The sequence below is a fragment of the Tauraco erythrolophus genome, chromosome 18 (assembly GCF_009769465.1).
Source record: "Tauraco erythrolophus isolate bTauEry1 chromosome 18, bTauEry1.pri, whole genome shotgun sequence".
NCBI classification, from domain to species: Eukaryota; Metazoa; Chordata; class Aves; order Musophagiformes; family Musophagidae; genus Tauraco; species Tauraco erythrolophus.
Genome location: NC_141482.1, coordinates 7,028,622 through 7,050,513, shown reverse-complemented (window position 1 = coordinate 7,050,513; position 21,892 = coordinate 7,028,622). Strand labels below are relative to the sequence as shown.

The window sequence follows — 21,892 nt, the reverse complement described above, 5'->3', positions numbered from 1 at the left end:
CTCCGTGTTTGCACTGGTGCCCCTGCCCTGTCCCACTCCTCCCTTCCTGTAGCAGGAGGCACTCAGCCCCAAGCCTTTGTTTTGGGGACAAAGCTTTGCCCACAGTGCCGAGAGCAGCTTGTGAGCCTTCCCATGGTTACAGCAGCCCTCCCAGGCAGCTGCTGTCTCTGCCTCAGTTTCCGCAATGGTTGATGCTCTGGGACAAAGAGGACCACTCTCAGCTTGTTCCTCTCATCTCACTGCACTGCTGCACCTCCATAAAGTTGCTCTGCAAGTTCCACCCCAACTGCCGGCTGCAGGAGCAGCTGAAGCCAGGGAGGCGAAGGGGGCAGGAGCAGGGCAGCATACAGGACTGCTTTCCTGAGGGCTCAACACCCCTGCACCCCTCCTCTGCTAGTCCAGAAGCACAGACCCACCAGAGGCTCTGCAAACCTCAGAAAAACCACATCCTTACCCCATGGTAACAGCTTTTAAGTTTCACCCCTCGGGGCACGCCTGTTGTGGGTAGATTTATCATGCAGGCAGGAAATAACACACAGCATTTCTCATTGCTTAGCTTTTCCAGCAAGCACTTTTGGAATCAGCACATGGAGACTCACAACAAGCAGCTACCACCACCCCACATCCTAGGCTTCCCTAGCCTGGCCCCGACCTGCCATGCCCAAGTATGCTCCAGCAGAGACGCTCAGCTGCTCCCACGGAGGGAAGGGCAGCCAGGACAGCTCGGCAGGGCTCACACCATGTTCCTTCCCCGCTGGCAAACGAGATACCAGCCTCTTCCCACCCCTGCCCTAGATTAAGTTCCTGGAAAGCAGGTGGCCGTGGCTCTTCCTGGACCCAGCCCTTCACCTGAAGTTGTTTTGCCAAGGTCATTTTGCTGTGGCTTGTCATAATAAACCCTCTCCCTCCTGATTGCCTGTTTACTCCTGCGCCTGGAGACAAGTTATTTCTGGCCTGGTTCACGCGGCAGCAGCTGCTCAGCAATGCACACAGGGGCTGCCTTTCCTTGGGCATCCTCTTCGGGGTCACTGCTTTTAGCCCCTGCCCCAACCTCACAGCATCTGGGTGCCCTCTGCACGATGTCCCCTGGCACAGGGAAGGCAGCAGAGGAAGGTCACAGCCTGTCTCACGTTTCCTCTCCGCATAGGTCAAAACTGCTCAAAGAAGGGATCGAGGGAGAGGATTTTTGTATTTGGGGAGGGATATAGGAGGAAGCAGCGAGAGCAGGAGGTTGCTGTGCGCTGTAGAGAAGGTGCAGCGGTTCGGCTGGCAGCCTGGCACTCCTGTGCCTGCTGGCACTGCCCGCAGCAGCGGCTGCCTGCTGGGGGGGGGCTGGCAGTGTGAGCCCCAGGGAAAGCTGCTGGTCTTTGCTTTACCCTGCTCCTAGCGCCTCTGGAAGGACAGCACGGTCTGAGCAGTGGGGGCAGGAGAAAGCGGGAATGCGGAGCTTCCAGCCCCGGCTCTGGAAGGATGGCAGGTTTCTCCTCACCTCGAGTGGGACAGAAAAGAAGCAGGCTGAGACCCTCGGCCCGTGTTGTCAGACATCTCCCACCCGCGTCACCGCTCCCGCCTCCCCGTTCCCTTCCTCCCGATCCCTCCAAGCACGCACGGCGTCCGAAATAGCTGGGGCTCTGCGCGTCCCTGGCGCCTGGCTCAAAATATCTCAAGTGGGCTGGTGGGAGGCGCTGAGCGAGCGGCGGAAGCCACCAGCCACCGAGGCTTTCTGTTGAGGTGGCCCTTGCCACATCCTCCCCGTGCTCCGGGCTCCCAAACCCACCGAGTGGAGCTCGGCAGGAGCGCGGAGGTGAAGGCAGCTGCAGCCTGCACCAGGGAACACCGTGCTCCCAGGGCTGGCTTCAGTGCTGCCGCACTCCTGCCGCGGCAACAGGCACCGCTTCGCCCAGCACCGGCACCACTGAGCCCTGCCACCACCGGCACCGCTCACGGAAGCGGCCACCTCACTCTGCAGGGCTGCCGCAGCACCCAATGGCCACGGAGGCTCTCGCCACATGGCCCGGCAACGACAGCAGGGCACTGTGCCCCGTGGATGCCAGCTTCGCCCAGCGTTTCTTGCCCATCGTCTACCTGGCAGTCATCCCCCTGGGGCTGGTGGGGAATGGGCTAGGGCTGTGGCACCTCTGCACTGGGCACCGGCAGCGTGCCCGCCATGCCCTCAGCCTGCTGGTGGGCAACCTGAGCCTGGCCGACCTGCTGTATGTCAGCACGCTGCCCTTCCTCGTCAGCTACTACCTGCGGGGCAGAGAGTGGCTCTTCGGGCACGGCTGGTGCCGGATCACCCGGGGCCTCTTCCACCTCAACCTCTATGCCAGCATCGGCTTCCTCACCTGCATCAGCGTCCACCGATACCTGGGCATCGTGCACCCACTGAAGGCACGGGGCAGGTGCCAGGGAGCAAGCTCTTCGGCATGGCTCAGCGCGACCGTCTGGGTGTGGGTCATCGCACAGGTAGCTCCCGATTTCGCCTTCAGCAAGATGGACAACACGGGGACGCGGTGCCACGACACAACAAGGCATGAGAACCTGGGCGCTTACTTGCCGTACACTGTGGCCATCACCGTGACTGGGTTCGTCATCCCGTTCCTCATCATCATCGGGTGCTACTGCCACGTGGTGGTGGTGCTCTGCAGGAACGACACTGTGGACCTCAGCCTCAGGAGAAGAAGCATCAGACTGGTGATTCTTGTGATGGTCCTCTTCTCCATCTGCTTCCTCCCCTACCACATCTTCAGAAACCTCAACTTGTTGTCTCGAGGCTGGCAGCTGCAAGGGTCCTGCATGCAGGCTTCAAAGAACATCTACGTTTCCTACCAGGTGACCCGGGGCCTGGCCAGCTTCAACAGCGCCCTCAACCCCCTGCTCTACGTGATGACCAGCGAAGACTGCCTGTCACGCATGAGGATCATCCGCCAAAGAGCCAGCCAGTCCCTGGGGTCCACCTTGAGGGGGAGAACTTCTTGCCAGGCGGATGAGAAGAAGACGAGCATCATTCTCTGTGAGGAGGAGGCTTCTGATGAGCTCTGAGGCACCCAGCACCCCCTCCAAAGGATGCACCGCTTCAGTTTGCGCTTGGCCCCTTCTCAGGAGCAGCCCCTGCACCTTGACGCCTGCTTTGCAGAGAGATGGTGACAGCAACATCCCTGGCTCCAGCCTCACACAGGGATAGACAGGACGGCCAGCACCAGAGAGCAAACCGGGACCAGGTTTTAGAGCAAAGGTACTCAACCCAATTTGCCTACAGTACGCCTGGAGATGGAAAGAGATGAACATTGTGTTTATTCCAGTCCTAAAGTATGTTTCAGTCCAGCCTCCAGTGCAACGCTCAGAGCTGGTTAACATCTCCCGGCTCCCCCACAGCTCATCGAGCTCCTCAGGGAGTGAGGGATGGGGGTGAACAATGCCTTGTGCCCCCTGCTCCATCCCCTCTCCCCTACAGACATGGGTTTGAGACAGGATTCCCTCCTTCACCTAAGGAGAGGGCACCGGTGATTAACTACCTGCGTTGCAGGACAGCTGAGTGGGGGAATTTTTGCTGGGGGGACGGAAGTGCTTTAGAAATGGAAATACTCGTAAAAATATCAGGTTTTAAATATATGACTAAGCTGTGTCAGTCCCTAGGTTAATTGTTCCTGGGTGACTGAGCTGCTTCAGGATCTGTGTTATCCTCTGCTGTCCCACCTCCTTTGCAGAAGAAAAAAGAATTTTAGCATTACTCACTCTCTTCTGGAAGAGCATACAGCAGGTAACAACAAATTGGCATTTTAAAGTTTCTGGAGGCTGTTGGTTGGAGTGGGTATTTTTTTTGCAAGGTGAACAACTGCAGCAGCCTGAACCGCTGCTTTCAGCAGGCAAAGTCCAGGACAATTTTGAAATCTTCAGGTCAGTGTCTGTGTCTCACTCCTGCATCCAGCCTCACGAGGGGATCGGACATGTCTATTGAAAGTTAGACATGTGAAACGAGAAGCAATGCTGGTTTGAAAGCTTGTGAAGGCAAGATCCGATGGCGAGGGCAGTCCGTCTGCCGCTGCCGGGGGGCTGTAGGGATCTCTGCTTCGGGGGGAGCGGAGGCTCCCACGGGGCATTTTGGTTTTTGCTCTTGGTGATCCCCACCATGAACAGCTGGAACGTTTTGGACCTTGTGAGAGCAGCAACGTGACTTGCATCAGCAGATCTCGCAGCTCAGCTGAAGGAAGTGGATCGTGAGTTAAAATCAGCCCGTTCTGGGAAAGTGCCGACCCGTGGACGCTGCGCTCTTTGAACCAAAGCCTGATGTTTATCACGGGCAGCTGCTCCTCGCACGAACCCACCTCTGCTGCTGCGCGGAGAGCGCCGTGGCTGGCTGTCAGGCAGAGCTGACATGTCTAAAGTGCAAATAAACACCTAACGCTTTCAGTCCTGAGTCGTCCGGCTTCCTTTAAAACTTTACAGGAACACAGGAGCCAGCTGGCCCGCGGGCTGGAGCAGGGGCCTCCCTGCTGCAGGGAGTCGTGATGAGTTTCCCAGGGCTCTGCAGACGGGGAGCTGCCGGGAGCGCTGCCTGTCCGCACAGCGAGACCTCAGGCAGCCGTGGGAGAGCGGCGCTGGGCCGGGCGTGCATAAGGTAGGTCCTCGGAGTCTGCTCAGTGCTCACCTCATTCAGAGGAAACCCAAAGACAAAGCTTAAAGTCCCAAATGAGATGTTCTTCTGTCTCTGCAGTAGGGAAAATCTTTGGGACATTAGGATCAGATCTGGCCTCTGCTCCTTGCACATGCTCCCCGGATCTGGGCTTCTCCAAAGCTCTGAACTCTTCTCCTCCTCTCCAGGAAAAAATATCCACACCTCTGAAAGCTGTCCAGCTCTTCCATCTTCACACACGAATCCCATCCCAGATGCTACAGCTCCTCACAGCACTGGCTTCAGCTCCCCACAGCCCGTAGGAGCTGCAGCACCCTGTCACTGCACCCACTTTGGGCATGATTGATTGAAATAGGGCATCAGAGCATCCCAGGGAGGGAGCGCTGCGTAGGAAGCGCCAGCAAACTCTGCTCTTACCCCCTAGCACCGCTGTTCCCAACTCTGTCTTCTTTAGTGCCCCCTCCTGTCATTGTTAATGATGATTTAAAGACCCGTATCCCAAGAAGCATCTCTGAGCCCCAGGGACAGTTGCAGCCATAAATCTGGTCATTTTTCCTGTGTCCTGCATCTGTCAAATCAGCAAAAGCCATTAAGGATCTGTGTGTTGGGATGATGGCCCTGAGATACGGGAGGATTTTTTGGTCTCTCATGCTTTGCAGTCCCCTTGATTCTCGGACAATGTTGCTCGCCCTTATGAACTGAAGAAACGAGCTCCTTCCCTTTATTAGCTATACATGTAATTAAGGGCCAACCACTTGCACTTGAGCCTGTGTGGCCAGCTTTCCCAACTGGTGATGGAGCAGCAGAGCAGCCCTCCTTCCTCCAGCCTTTGCCGTCCAGGGAGGCTCCTTCCCTCGCAAAGAGCAGCTGCCGCTCTCTGCGGGACACTGGGACACCGCAGGTGCATGGGCACCGCTGGCGACCTGCTCAAAATGCATGGGCACCACTGACCCCTCAAACCACCTCCAGTGCTCTTTATCCCCGGGTAACAGGGGTGGGATTGTCCCTGGAGCAACCAGCATAGGCAGCTCTTGCTCTGTGCCGGTCCCTGCTCATGGCATGGGGAGGTGAGGACGTAGCACATGTTTCAGCAGTGGGTGAGGGGATGGGGAAGGTGGGCAGCTGCCATATTCCTCTTTCTCCCAGCAGCTCTGCCAGCCATTGGCAGGGCTGTGCAAAAGTGTTTGCTGCTGACAGGAGGGGGTCAGTGCTTACCAGAGTTGCTGTGCCATGGTTGCATCATGAACCAGGCATCAGCCTCAGCTCCTGGCTGGCACAAGCTCAGGGAGAAGACCTGAGCAGAAGACCTGCTTCAGCACCCGGGTCGGCACGCACCTGCTTAGAGGCTGCTTTGAGCGAAGTCCTTTCCCCTCTGCTTCAGAGACCTTCCAGCGCTGTCAGGTTCCTTTACACGAGCTGCACATCCTCATGGGGTGAGATGGCTCTGCAGGAAGAAATAAATTAATTTCACCTCTTTTGAGCTTCTGGCTTAAGGTGATCTGAGTGTTCCTCTTTCCCTCCCTTGGCTATCTGTTGCTGGACTTGAAGATGCTTTTCCCACAGTACCATCTGCTTTTCCCACAGACTCTCTGGCACAGTGAAAGAGAGCAATGAACTTGTCTGCAAATCTGACCTGAATGCAGATTTTTAACTCCCTTACCCAGATTAGACCCAACTGACAAAACAAACATGGTGGGAACTTTCCTGCTGACATTAATGGGACTGGGATCAAGCCTGGAAATTTGGCAGCATTTCTTGCTTCATTAAATAAATCCCTGTTGGTTAAGGATTTGTTGCAAACATAGTCAAGATTTGTTATGTTAAAGAGAACTTTCGAGCTGACACCCAGGAAGCCGTTCAGGCAGAATTAGCAGGCACGCGTACAGATGCACAGATGCACAACCACCTTCCTTCCCTAACATGCAAAACTGCTTTTCTCGGCATGCAAAACACTCCTCAAGAAGAAAATACCGCTAGCAGCAGCAGCTAAACACACAGGCCCCAACTCTGTTAATTATTTATTTCACTTTGCACAGATTTCTAAAAAGAGACTAAACATGTCGTGTTTCCAGGGTTTTTGTGTTTCCAGATGGACCCAGCAAAGTGAGGGGGTGAGAGGCTCCTGCATGCAAGTGGTGGGTGCTGCAGGAGCCCCAGAGACTTCTTCACTTCTGCAAAATGATTGCCAGGCCTCATTTCACAGCTGCTGGCTGCAGGGGTACGAGGCGTTAGCCCACTGGAGCAGGAGGATTTGCCCCCACCGGTGAATACAGAGCTCACGGTGTGTGGTAGGTGGCCTCTGGACGAAGTCCAGCTCTGACCGAGCTGCCCACCCCACCTCAGGGGGGTTGGTATGGCCAGTAAAGCCCTGTTTGCTAAACAAGTTGGCTGCCCTGTGCTGAAAACACGGGCTTATGCATTTGTGTCAGAGATTTCCACAGCCCAAGGGAGCAGAAGCTGCTGCTCGGACAGGGGCTGGAGGTGCCGGGGGCATTGCTGCGGGACTGAGATGGTGAGAAGGGTCAAACGCCCACCAGTCCCTGGGACACTGCACCACGGGGTCCCCATCATACAAACAGGGCATCTCCACACCGTGAGAGCCCCCAGACACGGGTGGAGCTGTGAAGACCACACGCGAAGCTGGAGGAGAAGCAACATGAGCAGGAGGCTCCCGCAGGTCTCGGCTCCCCATTACGCCGGGCACCAGGCAGCGGGACTTTGTGGAGCATCCTTTACGGTGTGGTGGGAGGTGCAGTGTGTGCACAAAAAGGGATGAGTCACTCGGGTCACTGAGGAAAGGTCACAGCTTCTCAGATTCAGTGAGAGGCATTTAATTCTTCAGCAAAACAATCTCATTGCTCAAGTACCTTTGGCTACAGGGACAACAGACCTGACAGGTTATCTTATGTACCAAGGATATCGATCGGACTGGGGAAGGAATGGTAGATGCAATTACTCCAAGTGACCTGGGAAAAAATGGTAAATACACCTGGGACTGGGCGCAGTCAGTGAAGATTTTAATAAAAGAGAAAAATCTGAGTATTTGTCTGTGCTCTGCAGAGTGTTTTGGCGTCTGGGAGACCAACAGCTTGTGAAGAAGAACAAATCACATAAATAGAAAAACATTTACCGGGACTGTGTGAGGCCATCAGTCTAATATTACTCCTGCAGCGCATGCAGTTATAAATAGGTGATGCCGCGTAGCGTGGGACCTGGGGAGAGCGAGCGCTGAGGAATGCACTCGCAGCCGGCGGCAGCGCTGCGCAGCCTGCAGCTGTAACACGCATTTGTATGTGCGTTACAGAGCGACTGCGGCTGCACCGTGCAGGCAGGGACTTCTCCTGGAGGGTTCGGGGAGCCCAGACTTACTAGAGATGTGTCATTTTTCAGTCCATCCCTCTAAATATCCTTCAGCAGCAAGCCCCCCTTGCCATCAGTGCTGCTGGTTGCTCAAGGCAGGGGTCAGCATAGAGAGCAGGGCAGCAAGAAACCCCCCAGAGCTGCTCTGTGCACCATGACCTGCCCTGTGCTGCCTTCTCAGAAACCTGGGAGGAGGCTATAGTTGGAATTTCCTCCAACACCTCTGCTCTGCCTCAACCAGGAGATGCTCAGGTTGGATCCAGCTCCCTGAAGAGCCCTTCATGCCAGGGCACAGCCCAGCCAGCGTGAAATTCTTCCGCTTGTTTGGGCTCATGGGCAAAAAGTTTACCTTAAGGAGCATCAGAAAGCTCCCAGGCTTCTCAGTAGCACCACAGCTCCTCCTCGGAGAGGCTGCTTCCATGCTGTGCAGAGGATGTCCAAGGACAGGAGAGAGATTAGCTCCATCCTGGCTGCCTTTGCTACGATGCAGAGGTGTCGCTCAGCAGAGGTGGGGGAGAACCACACACTCCAGCTCCCAGCCAGCACTGACCAGCCCAGAGCACCCTGCAGCACTGCTGTGCACCCAGTCCAGCCTGTCCAAGGTGAGAAGGTCCCATGGCAATGAGAGGCTGCTGGCACGGAGGAGAGCTCAGGGGTAGGTTGGGTGCTGGTGATGCCAAGAGCCAGTGCTCTCACTGAATGAAGCATTATTTGGCTCTGAAGGCAAAAATCACCCTATAAATGAGTGTGCAATGCTAGGATGGCAACACAGTGCCATGCTGAGAGCCCAGAGGGGCCGGGGACACAGAGAGCCCTTGGGATGCAGCTCATCTGGGTGCCTGGGGCTGTCCAAAACCCCAGCGGGTCTGCAATATCACAGAATCACAGAGTCACAGAATGTTAGGGATTGGAAGGGACCTCAAAGGATCATCTAGTCCAGTCCCCCTGCCGGAGCAGGGCCATGTAGATCACATCACACAAGAATGCATCCAGGCGGATTTTCAACATCTCCAACATATCCAACCGAAATATTAGGGAGAAGTCTGTGGTTTAACCCACCTGTCCACAGGGAGCATGAGCCACCTCTCCATGGCTGGATTTTGTGACTGCAGCTGGTGGTGGAGGAAGCAGTGTCTGGGTGGGTCAGTTCCTCTTCCCGGTCCTTGCCAGGTCTCCATTTCATAACTCCTCATCCCCAGATTTACCTCCAGGAGCTCTGATTAGCCCCAACGGGAGCAAATTCATCAGCACAGAAGGCAAGAGGAAGGTTTATTTTTCTTTCCAGTGCCACATGGGTGAGGAGCAGAAGGTGGTTCATGGATGAACCCAAGTAGCAGACAGCCTGGGAGCACAGGCAGTGTTCCCTCCCAAAGACACAGCCCAGGATGAGTGATGGACTTGTAGTCACATCAGCACCTGCAAATCCCAGGCTGGGGGATGGCCAGCAGCTCTCAATCTTTCTGCAGGAAGAGAACCATTCACATGTGGTTCTCAAGCCAGAAACCCAAAATCAGCCATGCCCTGAGACTGTCGCCTGGCCCTGTGTGGAGGTGCCCTGGGGGGCTACCCAGATGAGCACCATCTCCTGTCATTGCTCAGCACCTCAGCTCCCACCCTGAGACACTCAGACAAAGGACCGAAAAGTTAACTAAATATTTCAGAACTCAGAGAAGCCTCCAGTTTATTTTCCCATTTAGCTCAGGTGGTTTGCCTGCCTCCAGAAAAAAACTAGTGTTAATTTGATTCCCTATAACTGATTCATGGCAGGTCTGTTGTCCTGATGCCCGGAACAGCTGCGGTTCCTGTGCCGCCGTCTACTCTGCCCTAGGGACACCACACAGCCCTGAGCGTGCCTGGGAAGGACGGCCCAGGGCTGGAGCAGGGCACTAACAGCTGGGCCAGGCGCACGCAGGAACGTCTTTGCATTTGCAATTCAGAGAGGATCTTTCTCATCTCCCCAATTAATATTTCCAGAGAAAAGCCTGGAGAGAGGCAGCTGGAAAATCTCTGCCTATAAACAAGACCCGGTAAAACCTGCAGTTTTGAAGTGGAGGAAGAAATAGGTCCCCAACATGGTGCTTTCACCGCAAGAGAAAACAAATATTTTCCTTTCGTTATATTCAGTCCCCACCAGGAACGTGCTGCGCTCTGAAGCGTGGGCACAGCTGGGAGCGTTTTCACAGGGCAGCTCACAGCTCCCTCAGCTGGGAAATCGCTCGCGGCCCCAAAGCCGGAGCTGCTCCTGGCCAGTGGAGTCTGGTGGCTGGGACCAGCCTGCGGAGCATCGCTAGCAGCGAAAGAAAAATGCATCTTGGTGGAATCCAACACTGCATCGAAATAAGTTGGTGCCTGGCCGAGGAGCTCCGTCAGCATCTCAGCACCAGTTCCCTGAGCTTCAGAGACAGAACAGGAAAGGACATCTTGAGTTTTACTAATAAATGCACTTTTCCCCAGTTGAAGTGCTGGGGCTGATTTGTTTTGTACCGGGTTATTTTTAGCATTGACACCAGCCGTTTGCTGTAAACTCTCTCTCTGCCTGGGAAGCGCAGCCCTGGGCCGGCAGACAGGGCTGCCGCAGCTCCCGCGCCACGAGGTCACCGCCCCGGCCAAATCTCACCCACAGCACAGCTCAGCTCGCTGGTGGGACAGGAGCCACTGATCCTCCCTCAAGCACACCCAGGCAGGCAGCACACGTGCTGCTGGAGCTGGGATCCTGTGGCAGCTGCCTCCTGCCCCAGCCTGTGGTGCCAGCAGTGGCACCCACTGCCCGGCGGCTCTCCCATGGGAAGGCCGATGTCATGGGACCCAGGGACCCAGTTAATGGACCAGCCATGTGGGCAGACACCTTTGGCCCTGAAGCTACCTGCAGGGCTCCCAGCAGGGGCTGTGGCGCTCACCGGGTGCCACGTGGCTTATGATGTGCCATGCAGCATGCCAGAGCCCATGGGTTCACCCAGGGTGTTCTACAGGAACCCTGCAGTGGTTCAGGACCTTTCTTGTCCCTGCAGTGCAGTGCCACCATGGCAGGGGCTGCCTTGCAGTACAGGGGAGAAGCTGTCAGCGGGGCACCCTCCGAAAGAGCCTCACATATTTGCAATTCATTCCCAGACCCTTTGGCCCCCCACCCTTGGCCTTCCTGGCAGCCCCGCGGGCTGTGATGCAGCAAAGACATTTATAGCATTGCGACGCTGCTGCGGGAGGAGCAGAGGCACGCTCAGGATCAGGCCCTGCTCCCCATTTGGCCAAGGGTTTGACGTGGCCGTGTTTCTATGGTGAGTCTGCGGTCGTGGCCATGGCAGCTCATCTCCAGATTAATCTTCCCAAGGAGTGGGATCCTTCTCCAGACATGTTCCCAAAGCCTCTCTTCTTCGTCACTGGGGTCCAGTGGCTCCTCGCAAGGACCAACCCACCCCAGCATCGTCAGCAGCACCATGGAGCCTCCCACCTCCGAGCCCCTACCCAAACTGGTTGCCAGCTCCGATTTAACAGGCTCTCAGCAAATATTTCCACAAATTAGCAAGAAGGGGCATCATTATTTTATCATTAAAGCCAAGATCCTCAAACCAAATAAACGAACCAACTAAAGCAGCTGAGATCAAGAACTTGCTACAGCAGAGCAGCACCTTTCCCGTTTGGTTGCGGTCCAGGCAGTTTATGGTAGGTACTTTGTGCCTGGCTGATGTTCAACTGACAGCTTTCCAAGCTTATAAAAAACTTATTAGGCTGAAAATAGAGTTTGTGACTATAAACTGTCAAGAGCACTGTCAGCATTTCCAGCCCAGGTCAGCTTCATGTACAAGCACCAGCGGATCCAGCTCCCGGGTGTAGCAGGGGTGGGGAGGATGGGGCTGTGTGGCCCCTTGCAGGACCCATTTTGAGTAGGAAGGGTGATGGAGGAAGGCTCACTAACGGGCTGGGGCGATCGGAAGGAGGCACAGCTGAGGTTCAGCATGGCGAGGTGGTCGAAGACAGTCATATGTGGGGCTGCGGCCACCGGCCCTGGGGTCTGAAACCTGCAAGCCACATCCATGGTGACCACGCAGAGGGAGTCTGCATTTGCAGCCAGTTTATATCCAACACTTCATTAATTCCCTCACTGAGTTTCCAGATTACGGCGAAGCGCCTGCAGCCATCCGAGCCACAAAGAGTCGGGGAGGGAGGCAGCGGGGACATCCCAAAGCCGAGAGAAAGCCATGAGGTTCCTGAGCCTCCGGTAACCCTGAGAGTGGCCTGTAGGACAGAGGCAAGTTAGCTCTGGCTAGCAGGAAGGTATTTTACAGGAAGATTTATGGAGTCATGGGGCAGAAGCAAACACTGCTACGTTCAGCCTGGATGCGGTCAGGGACTGTGCCCGCAGAAGAGGACATCGCTGCAGCCCCTCACACGGGGAGGAGGGATCGCTCCCTGTGCCCGGCTCACCGTGCCACCTTGCCTGGGACAGCAGGGCAGTGCTTGGAGTCCCGTTCTCATCTGGGCAGCTCCAGCTGGTTGTTACTCATATCTCAGTATCTAATCCTTTTTAGAAATGAACTAATCCATTGCTTTAAAAATATCCTGTGGCATTGCGAGGCTATAATCTCGGTATTAAATGGCATTAAAGCCAGAATAGCTGATGCTTTTTCTAAAGCAAAAGAAAACATCTATTTGTTCTCTAAAAATAATTGAAAGAACCAGAGCACATCAGGGTGGTCCCCGAGCTCCCAGAGAGCTGGAGCACCTTGTGGCCGAAACCTGGGGAGGGGGCTGACACCTGCCAAAACCCCGTCCCTGGCCCTGGCTGCCACTCGTGGGTAGGTGGGCAGCGCAGCTGGAGGTGCGATGGCAGCTGGTACCACACATCCCACTAACATTGACCCCTTTGCTGGGGGAGCAGGAGACGCCGGCCCAGGGCAGCGCAGACGGGGCAGCATCGATGTCCAAAGCAGCTTGAGCAAAGCTGGTGGGATGCTCCCACCTCTCCCCACGTACGTTGGGCTGCGGGACCGACTCAAACAGACCCACACTGCTGGTCCCTATTTAGCGTCTTTCTTCTGAGACGGTTAAGCAGCTTTGCTTATTTCAATCCATTAAAACTGGAAAAGCTTTTGAATAAATTCCCCATCAGACTGGAATTAGTAATGTGGGACAATTACACACATTAATTAGGCACTGGTTTAAACATAGATGAGGTTTAACTTTGTTTACCAACCTCAGAAGGAAGCAGCTTCTCAAAGTTCACCTCCAAAGGACTGAACAAACAAGGTACGATTGTTCCTGGTCACAAGCACCTTACAACAGAAACACATCACTTCAATGTCTATTTTATTTTCAGAGCTTTGCCTTCTCTCTGCCTCCCCATGCAATAAAAATGAGACATTTAATCTCATAATGCAACTTCTCGCTGGAAATCAATGATAAAGTACATTATCTTGCCCTTCCTGTGGCTCTCACCTGACCTGTCTCAAGTGCAGCGAAGTTGGGAGAAAGACAAAGGTTGAAATGAGGGAGCTTCCCAGCGGGAAATTTCCCAGTGCCTCAGGAGGAACTGTCCTGCACCACGGTCGTCTGACACGCTTTGGTCTCGCTCAGGCCCCCGTGCTCACCATGGGCAGGAAAAAGCAACGCGTGAGTGGTGAGACGGTGAAATCACAGCAGGCTCATTTCAGCACCATCTTAACTGCGAAGCCTACAACCCCACGCAGAACACACGGCTGTGTGCATTACTGCCACATGATCCTGGTTTCATCTCCGCTGGATTTGTTACTGAGGGTTTCGTACCAGGAGATGGATCCTGCTACCCTTGTTCCTGCTGAACAGTGTTTATTCCGCAGGGGCCTGTGACCTGCATGAGGTAAAAGCAAACCCCAAAAGGAGAAACCAGTGATGTCCCAAGCCCCCATGGGAGTGATAGCAACGGTTTCATCGTGCCTGTTGCTGAATGAGACCCTCTTCCAATGCAGCTCCATTGTTTCCAGAAGAAGGATTTGCCTGAATCTCTATAACCCCCAAGGTAGCAGGGAAAGGTGTGCAGAGGGGAGATCCGTGCCACAGGACACTGCCAGGTGAAGATTCCTTCTGTGGTCAGGAGAAGACCTTGGAGCCAGCCAAGGTCAATCCATCACAAGGCCCAAAGAGGACAGGGCCACACTGTCCACTACCACACTGAGGAAGCACTGAGAGCTGTTCATACAGCGGGGGTGGAGATGGACCCTCTGCCCCAAATGGCCACAGCCACAGGGAGAGTGAGATCCCATCCACAGACCCTCCCTGTGTAGGCAGTGCTTTGAGAAGGCCATCTCTGCCCAAGCACTGCTGGCTGTCATCACAGACACATGTTTGGAAACAAACTGGAGGATTTAGGTAGTCCATGACCATCTAGGATCAATGCTGCTGCTAAAGGAAACTATGCAAGTAGCTTCCGCTTGTCTTCTCCTGTGGATGGAGAGCATCTCCCAGGGTTTGCATGCTTGAACCTGCCCCGGCATGTTGGCCCAATGTCTGCATGGAGCAGCACACAACATGCTACAGCATCAGCTTAATGCTCCAGACATAACCTGGGGATTCCAGAATTTGGCCTGCAATGCACTGGAGGCCCCAGAATGCCTCCTAAAAGATGTGTGACATGCACATGGTGATATGTTCACTGTGAGATTTCCTTCCTCTGCAACGGAACCAACAGGAGCTCAATTAGTAGCACTGCGTCGTGTCTTCAAGGTGAGATGTCATTGTTGGCCAATGGAAAAAATCACCAGCAGCTGGATGGCAGGAGGTGAAGCGCTTCTTCTCTAGCAGGCAGCCTCCACATCGCTCTGGGTCCAGAGGTTTGACAGCATCCCGGGCCCCATTAGCAGGGCTGCAAACGACACCATGGAGAACATAAAACAGACACGTTCCTCCAGCGGAGGCTTTGCCGTGTGATTTAGGAGGCTGCAAGCGCTACCATGTCAAACAGCGATCCACCGACAGCTTGTGCCGCTGGTGATGGATGCTGGAGCCTGTGTTTTTTCTTCAGTAACAACTTTCACTAATGGTGCTGGCACAGAGACTCAGCAAGGAGGAGGGAAGTGCCAAGTGTTCAGGGTGAAAAAGAGTTCATGATTACAGCAGGAAAGGGCACCGTGTCCCTCGGGCTGACCATGGAAATGCAGAGGACAGGGTTGGAAGGGGCTCAGGAGGGCAGCAAGTCATTCCCTGCTCCAGGAGAGCAGCAGCTGCACCCAGAGCACCTTCAGCAGAGATCCAGACATCTGCTTATCTTATTTTTAAACTCCTCCAGTGACAGGGCTGCCACAATATCCCAAAGCAATCTGTTCCAGTGCTTCGCTGCCTTCATGGTTAAAAAGGTTTTCTTATGACCAGTTCAAACCTCCTTTGCTGCAATTAAAGCCCTAAACATCTTGTCCTCTCCAGAGAGAGAAGTAAAATGGATGAAGAGGGATGTAAGCCTGCTCGTTGGTTTGTTTTCCTTGTTTGTTTTATTCCCAGGCAAAAGAAGGAGAGTTTATGTCTTGAAGGAGACACTATCTCCTGCAACATACAACTCAGAGAAGTATCTTTATATTTTTAAAAGTGAAACATAAGTGTTACAGAAAAACTCAGGAAACCAGTAATGAGAAACAGGGGCTTCACTTCGTGGACTCTGCCTCCTACCACAGCTAATTTCCCCACACCCCCGAGCCGACCTGGGCTGTCGGCAGTGCATCAGCACGGGCAGGCTCTGCTCGCTGCCCCCGACGCCAGCACAGGGCTGGCGGGCTCTGCGTCCCCCCACGCCTGCAGCATCTGATGAACATGCCAGAGGAATTAGCAGAAACACTCAACCTGGTTATTTTATCCCTTTCTGCTCTCTTAAACCAGCACTGGACACCACAGGCTGGACCACCTGCTCCAATGACCGGCTGGAAAAAGCAGAGAACACAGACAACACGCACTGCGGTACGGTCCTCGCTGCTGTGGGTGAGAAGCGGCATCTCCCTGCCCAGAGCCGGCTGGAGCAGCGGAGGCCAGGGCTGCCTGCACGGGGATGGCACCACAGGGCTGTGGGAGCCACGGCAGCCCCAAGGCCCCTGCTTCCAGGCAGGGCAGGTAGCGAGGACACTGGTGCAGAAAACTCCTCCAGCCTGGGAGCAGGCAGCCAGGTGCCACTTTGGGGAAAGGGACCGTTATTAATGTCACTGGCATGGGATGAGGCGTGGCCTCGCCAGGGCTCACCTGCAGCCCGGGGCTGCCAGGCGGAGTGGGCTTGGGGTGTGCAGGAGCCAGTCCGTGCGAACGGGGACTGGTACTGGTGTCCGCAGGAGCCGGGGCCTGGAGCAGCTGGTGCCCGAGGAGCCGGTGCGTGCTGCCCGCAGGAGCTGGTGCCCGGAGCAGCCAGTGCCCGGAGCAGCCGGTGCCCGGTGTCCAGGAGAGGCGGTGCCCGGTGCCCAGGGGAGGCGGTGCGCGGTGCGGCGGGACTCAGTGCGCGGTGCCGGGGCACGGAGCGGGCGGTGCGCGGGGCGCGCAGGGGGCGGTGCGCGGGCGCGCAGGCGGGGCGCGGGGGGCGGCGCGGCGGGCGCGGGGCAGGGCCGGGCGGGCGCGGGGGATGCGCGGCGGGGCCCGCGGGGGGCGGCGGGCGCGGGGCCATGCGGAGCCCGGGCTGAGGCGCCGCGGCCGCCCCTCGCCATGAAGCGGCAGAACCTGCGCACGGCCGCCCTCATCCTCTGCATCTTCTCGTACCTGCTGGTGGGCGCCGCCGTCTTCGATGCGCTGGAGTCGGAGGCGGAGAGCGGCCGCAAGCGGCTGCTGGAGCAGAAGCGCGGGGAGCTGCGGAGGAAGTACCGCTTCTCCGCCGACGACTACCGGGAGCTGGAGCGGCTGGTGCTGCAGGCCGAGCCGCACCGCGCCGGGCGGCAGTGGAAGTTCGCCGGCTCCTTCTACTTCGCCATCACGGTCATCACCACCATCGGTGAGTGCTGCCGGCCCGGCCCGTGCCCTGCTCCCCTCCAACCACATCCCTCCACCCCGCACCTCCACGGCCTCGCACACTTCCAGCACCCCTGGGTGCCCCAGGACGGCCCGAGGGGTTGCCCACATAGGAGAGGCAGGTCTCACCCTTGTAAGGCTGGTCACCGCCCGAGGTGACCCTGTGGGACCCCCAGTGCCCAGCGGTGGGAGAGGTCATCTACGGGCAGGCTGGGGGCCGCCCGGTTCTGGGGATGTCGGGGGTGCTTGTGCCAGGGAGGTGGCAGCACGCGGAGCTTCTGCAGGCACCTTTGGGGCAGGCAGCTGCCGAAGTTGGCAGGGGTGTAGGAGGGCAGAGGTAAGAGCTGTGTCTGTCATCTGTGCAGCGTTGTCGCCACAAGCCAGGCTGAAGAGCTGGGCAAGAACTGTTGGGTTCTTTGCCAGCTCAAAACTCTGGATGTTTGGCTGTATGAGACCTGCTTCAGGGAACCAGGACAGCCACCAGGCACTGAACCTCGCTCTGCCTGTACGGGAACCTGCAGAGAGATGGGAGTCAATTAGCTCGGAGGGGAGTGACTGAATCGCATTAAACCCCCATGTAGACACACTTACCCATACTACAGCCCAGTGCCTTCGTTTGCCCGCTTCGATTCTGCAGGAGAATGAGACTAAATTGAATGAGGATTGCCTTAATTCTAGGTGAGATTAGCCACATGGGAGTTGAGCATTGTTTAATTAATCCACTTGTATTAATCCACGCACCCTGAGCATCCCATGGGGTAGACAGGCATGGGACGCTGTGCTCATGTCATTGCTCGTGCTGGGATTTCAGTCAGCAGACGTGTTTTGGAGGCAGGAACCCTGAGGCTGAATCCTGCCCTTCCACGGCCAGCAGCCACCTCCTGGTCTGCAGGACGGGGCTGAGCCTTACTGAGGGGCTTGGGATGAGCGAAATACGTCTGGTAGTGAAAGCATCATCCCTCAGGACGAGGGCTGGCGGGATCCACTGCACTGCATTACCAGGGGACAAGAGGTAATGCACGTCCTTCTGCACGTGCCCCTACCCTGCAGGCCCTTCCCCAGGGGCTCCACGGGCCCCCACACCATGTGCTGTGGGGTTCAGCCATGTGCTGTGGGGTTCATGCTGCTGGCAACGCACGTGGCCAGTGAACAGCATGGGGTTCAGGGCATGGTTAATGTCAGGCCACAGCAGGAGGTAGGATAAATGGCTCCAGTGAAAATCTCCATCATCTCGTGACAGGTTATAGCTTCATTTACACGATTCTTCTGTTGACTGTGACAAACAATCACTACACTTATCACACACCCCGTGCCATAAATAATTTCAGCCCAGGTGCCATATTTGTAAAATGCTGGCACGTCAGATCTCTTTACATTGGGCTGTGCTCCAAATCTCAGTTTTAATGTTAATGTAGCTGTGTTTACTCTTTCTAATTCCCTTTGTCATTTTGAAAGCATCAGTCGAATGCTCTTTCGGGCGTCTCTCAGGGTACAACAACTGTTTTTCCACTTACTGCTCTTCTGGATCATTATAATTTACCTCCTTATTGCTGTCCCTGTATTATCTCGTAGCCTAGGACCTGATAATTGCACTGGTTATTAAGCCTGGATCTGACTGGGTTTTTTTTTCCCCCACTGCAGTCTCATGTCTGCTCTGTATTCTGTGAAGTGTGACATGCAGGCATTAAGTTTATCATTTTTGATTGCATGGGTTTATGAACAGACAGAGCAATTAGAAACCAGTCCCTTCCTGCCGGCTTGCAGCTTGGAGCAACACACAGTCGAGGATGACGCTGTCCTCAGCCTCCCAGCTCTGTCCCATTGCAGGAGTTTCCTCGAGCAGGAGGTGTGCTCAGGAGCCTGGGACAATGTGGTGATCATCCTCTGGTCTTCCCATCACTGCATGCTAACTGCTTCCCTAAGAGTCCTAGAAATCCACTGGCAGCAGAGACAGAGGTGAAGCCAAGTCACAGCTTTGAACAAGACTGACAAATAAAAAAAAAAAAAAAAAGCGGGTTTTCGCCCATATCTTTATGCAAAAGTCACATGGTTACTTGGAAAAACTGAAAATATAAATAGCTGTTTGCAAATGGCAACACAGCAGCATGGGAAGGAGCCAGCGCTGTTCTGCAGGCGCCTTCAGAAAGGAAGTTTCCAGCCCTGGTAGTTTCCCATAGAAACTGGAAAGAAAGGCTTGGAGGCCTTTGGATGCCGTTACTCCCCCGCGTGACTCCCTTGCTCTGAGTTAGTTACTCATCCGCTTGGGTCAGAGGCCACCGATTTCTGTTAAGTTTCTGTAATTGAGGTGGGCGCGGAATCACTGAAGTCCGGAAGACTCGTTGCGACTCACGGTATAATTGTGTGTATCCTTGAGTCACAGCTCGAAAACTTGGAGCGAGGTGGGGAAATGAAATCTCAGAAGGCATTCAAGGAGAACCTTGTCCTCCTTGAGCTCCTTGTCCCTGGGACAAGGGCTGACAGGGCTGTGGTGGCATAAATACATCCCTGCATTTAAAACAGCATGACCCCTCCTCCCCCACGATCCAGCAGTGCTTCAGGTCTGAGCCCTTTAGGTCTGACTTACTTGAGTACATCCGAAGTTGCTCTGCAGAAGTCCTCCCAGACTTAGCTGCTCCTGTGGGCACTGACCCTATAGCACAGGGGCCCTATAGCTCCTACCCAACAGCAGCAAACAATCAGTATAGACGAGAGCAAAAGATGCACGTGGTGCTGGAGGGCGCAGGGGACAGGAGGGCCAGGAGCGGATGCCAGAGGGAGGTGGCGGTGGCCCTGCAAGGGTTGTGGACAGGACTGGCAGGGTGACCTGGTGCTCTTGGTCTCAGCATCCCGCAGACCCTCCATTGTCCCGCTCTGTGGGGATTCAGGCTACCCTGCCCACCTGGCGCTGGCACAGCATCATGGCCTCTAAACTGCTTGTGAGCTGCAGCAGGCTCACAGAGCCCCGTCCAGCTCTAGGGCTCTTCTTGGCCTCCATAACCTCATACAAGCCTGGGGCGATCAGGACAGTACCTTCTTTCTTTAGAGGCCAAATGAGGTTCTGCCCACATGGTACATCATCCCAAAAGACATGGCATCCCATGGCCCCATTAGCATTGCCTGCAGTCTGATACTGATTCATTTTCCATTTTCCCTCCGTTCTCCTACTGCATCTCTTGGTCCCAGGTCAGCCTGGCTGGAAACCCCGGCAAGAGCTTGACACTGCCTTTCCCCTTTCCTTCGCAGGCTATGGGCACGCCGCCCCGGGCACGGACGCCGGCAAAGTTTTCTGCATGTTCTATGCCATCCTGGGCATCCCCCTGACACTGGTCATGTTCCAGAGCCTGGGCGAGCGCATGAACACTGTCGTGCGGCTGCTGCTCAAAAAGATCAAGAAGTGTCTGGGCATGAGGACAACCAACGTCTCCATGGAGAACATGGTCCTAGTTGGCTTTCTGTCCTGCATGGGGACCCTGTGCATCGGCGCAGCAGCCTTCTCTTATTTTGAGGGCTGGACTTTCTTTCATGCCTATTACTACTGCTTCATAACGTTGACCACTATTGGCTTTGGAGACTTTGTGGCTCTGCAGAAGAACGAGGCTCTGCAAAAGAAGCCCCCATACGTGGCGTTCAGCTTCATGTACATCCTGGTGGGCCTGACCGTCATCGGCGCCTTCCTCAACCTGGTCGTGCTGCGGTTCCTGACGATGAACTCGGAGGACGAGCGGCGGGATGCCGAGGAGCGCGCCTCGCTGAGGAAAGCTCGGAACAACATCCACCTCAAGCCGAAAGAGGACAGCCGCAGCAGCAATGCTATTTTTCTCCCCGTGGAGGACAGAACGAGCCAGATGAACCTCATCCCACTGATCCAGGAGGACGCGGAGAGGCAGCGGCGCCAGTCGGCCAACTCAGCGGCCGCGGTCCCCTCCTTCTGCACGTGCCTGTGCTACAGACCTCAGCTGTGCGGCAGCCCGGTGCCCTCCCACCCCGAGACCCTGAGCTGCCACACCAACCCTGTCTATTACAACTCCATTTCCTACAAAATTGACGAGGTCTCCCTGAGCACGCGGGGTCAGACCGGCTCTTCCCCAGGGAGCACTTTATCATCCAACAGTCCTCACTGCCGGCAACACCCCCGGCTGCGGAGGAAATCCATCTAGGAGTGTGCGCCGAGCCGTACTCAGTGCTCGAGTCTTACTACGATGATAAATTAAGAACAGACTTGTCAGGTCCTTCTTACTGCTCTTGTTTCTTCTGTTCCTCTCCCCTTTCAGCTGGCAGCCACCCCCACGCAGGGTCCAGGAGGAGCCTTTAAACCCTGTTGAGAAACACTCGTTCCTTTTTGCAGGCACTGAATGACATTGTTAGTTTCTCTTTGCTTTTTCCTCCCAAGTAGGTTCAAGGATTTGGGTCTGGCAAGAGGCCCCCGATGTGAAGTCCAGCAAGCTGTAGGTTTGCTTTCCCACCTCCCTGCTCCCAAACGGAGGCACTGCCACCCTCCCACCCTGCCTGACCTTGGCTGTGGCCGCTGCCAGCACATGCCTCTTGCTACATGGGCTGGATCGCACTTGCTGAGAGTAGCAAAAGAAAAGCCCATGTTAGTGAGCCCTGTAAGGCTGTGGATCTTTAAGGTGTCCCCTGACACCAGGGGCAGGTAAGTTGGTGCCACGCAGCAGGTTTGCAGCTGGTGGGTGGGCAGGAGGGGACGGGCTGCAGTCCTGCTGCGCAGCACATGGGGACAGCTTCACCGCACTGCATCTCCCACGACCAGCCTTCCAGGTCTCAGTGCAGGCTCGTGGCTGGCTCAGTGATTTTGGAAGCTGGAGGTCCAGCTGTCCACCCACCCACCAGCACCCCTGACCTCCCTACTGGTAGATTCTCCATGATTGTGTCCCATTCACAGGGGAAGCTGAACTCCAGCCTGACCACAGCCCTCCTGTGGGACGAGCCCAGGCCCTGCGA

General features: G+C 55.6%; 2 protein-coding genes across 2 annotated transcripts; both read left to right on the top strand.

Annotated features, from left to right (window-relative positions):
- The first annotated feature begins 1,986 nt into the window (after window positions 1-1,986).
- LOC104378134 (P2Y purinoceptor 1-like) lies at window positions 1,987-3,042 on the top strand. Its single transcript, XM_009985063.2, has one exon. The coding sequence runs from the start codon at window positions 1,987-1,989 to the stop codon at window positions 3,040-3,042; it is 1,056 nt and encodes a 351-aa protein (XP_009983365.2).
- A 13,582-nt stretch (window positions 3,043-16,624) lies between these two features.
- Window positions 16,625-21,090, top strand: KCNK15 (potassium two pore domain channel subfamily K member 15). The gene is made up of 2 exons (XM_009985557.2): window positions 16,625-16,916; window positions 20,177-21,090. The coding sequence occupies exons 1-2, from the start codon at window positions 16,634-16,636 to the stop codon at window positions 21,088-21,090; spliced, it is 1,197 nt and encodes a 398-aa protein (XP_009983859.2). The 5' UTR covers window positions 16,625-16,633.
- The last annotated feature ends 802 nt before the right edge of the window (window positions 21,091-21,892 follow it).

Bases quoted from the DNA above. Each gene is read 5' to 3' on its own strand.
- LOC104378134 (XM_009985063.2), top strand. From the start codon at position 1,987: ATGGCCACGGAGGCTCTCGCCACATGGCCCGGCAACGACAGCAGGGCA.
- KCNK15 (XM_009985557.2), top strand. From the start codon at position 16,634: ATGAAGCGGCAGAACCTGCGCACGGCCGCCCTCATCCTCTGCATCTTC. The intron at 16,917-20,176 runs GTGAGTGCTGCC...TTTCCTTCGCAG, and splicing joins CACGGTCATCACCACCATCG to GCTATGGGCACGCCGCCCCG.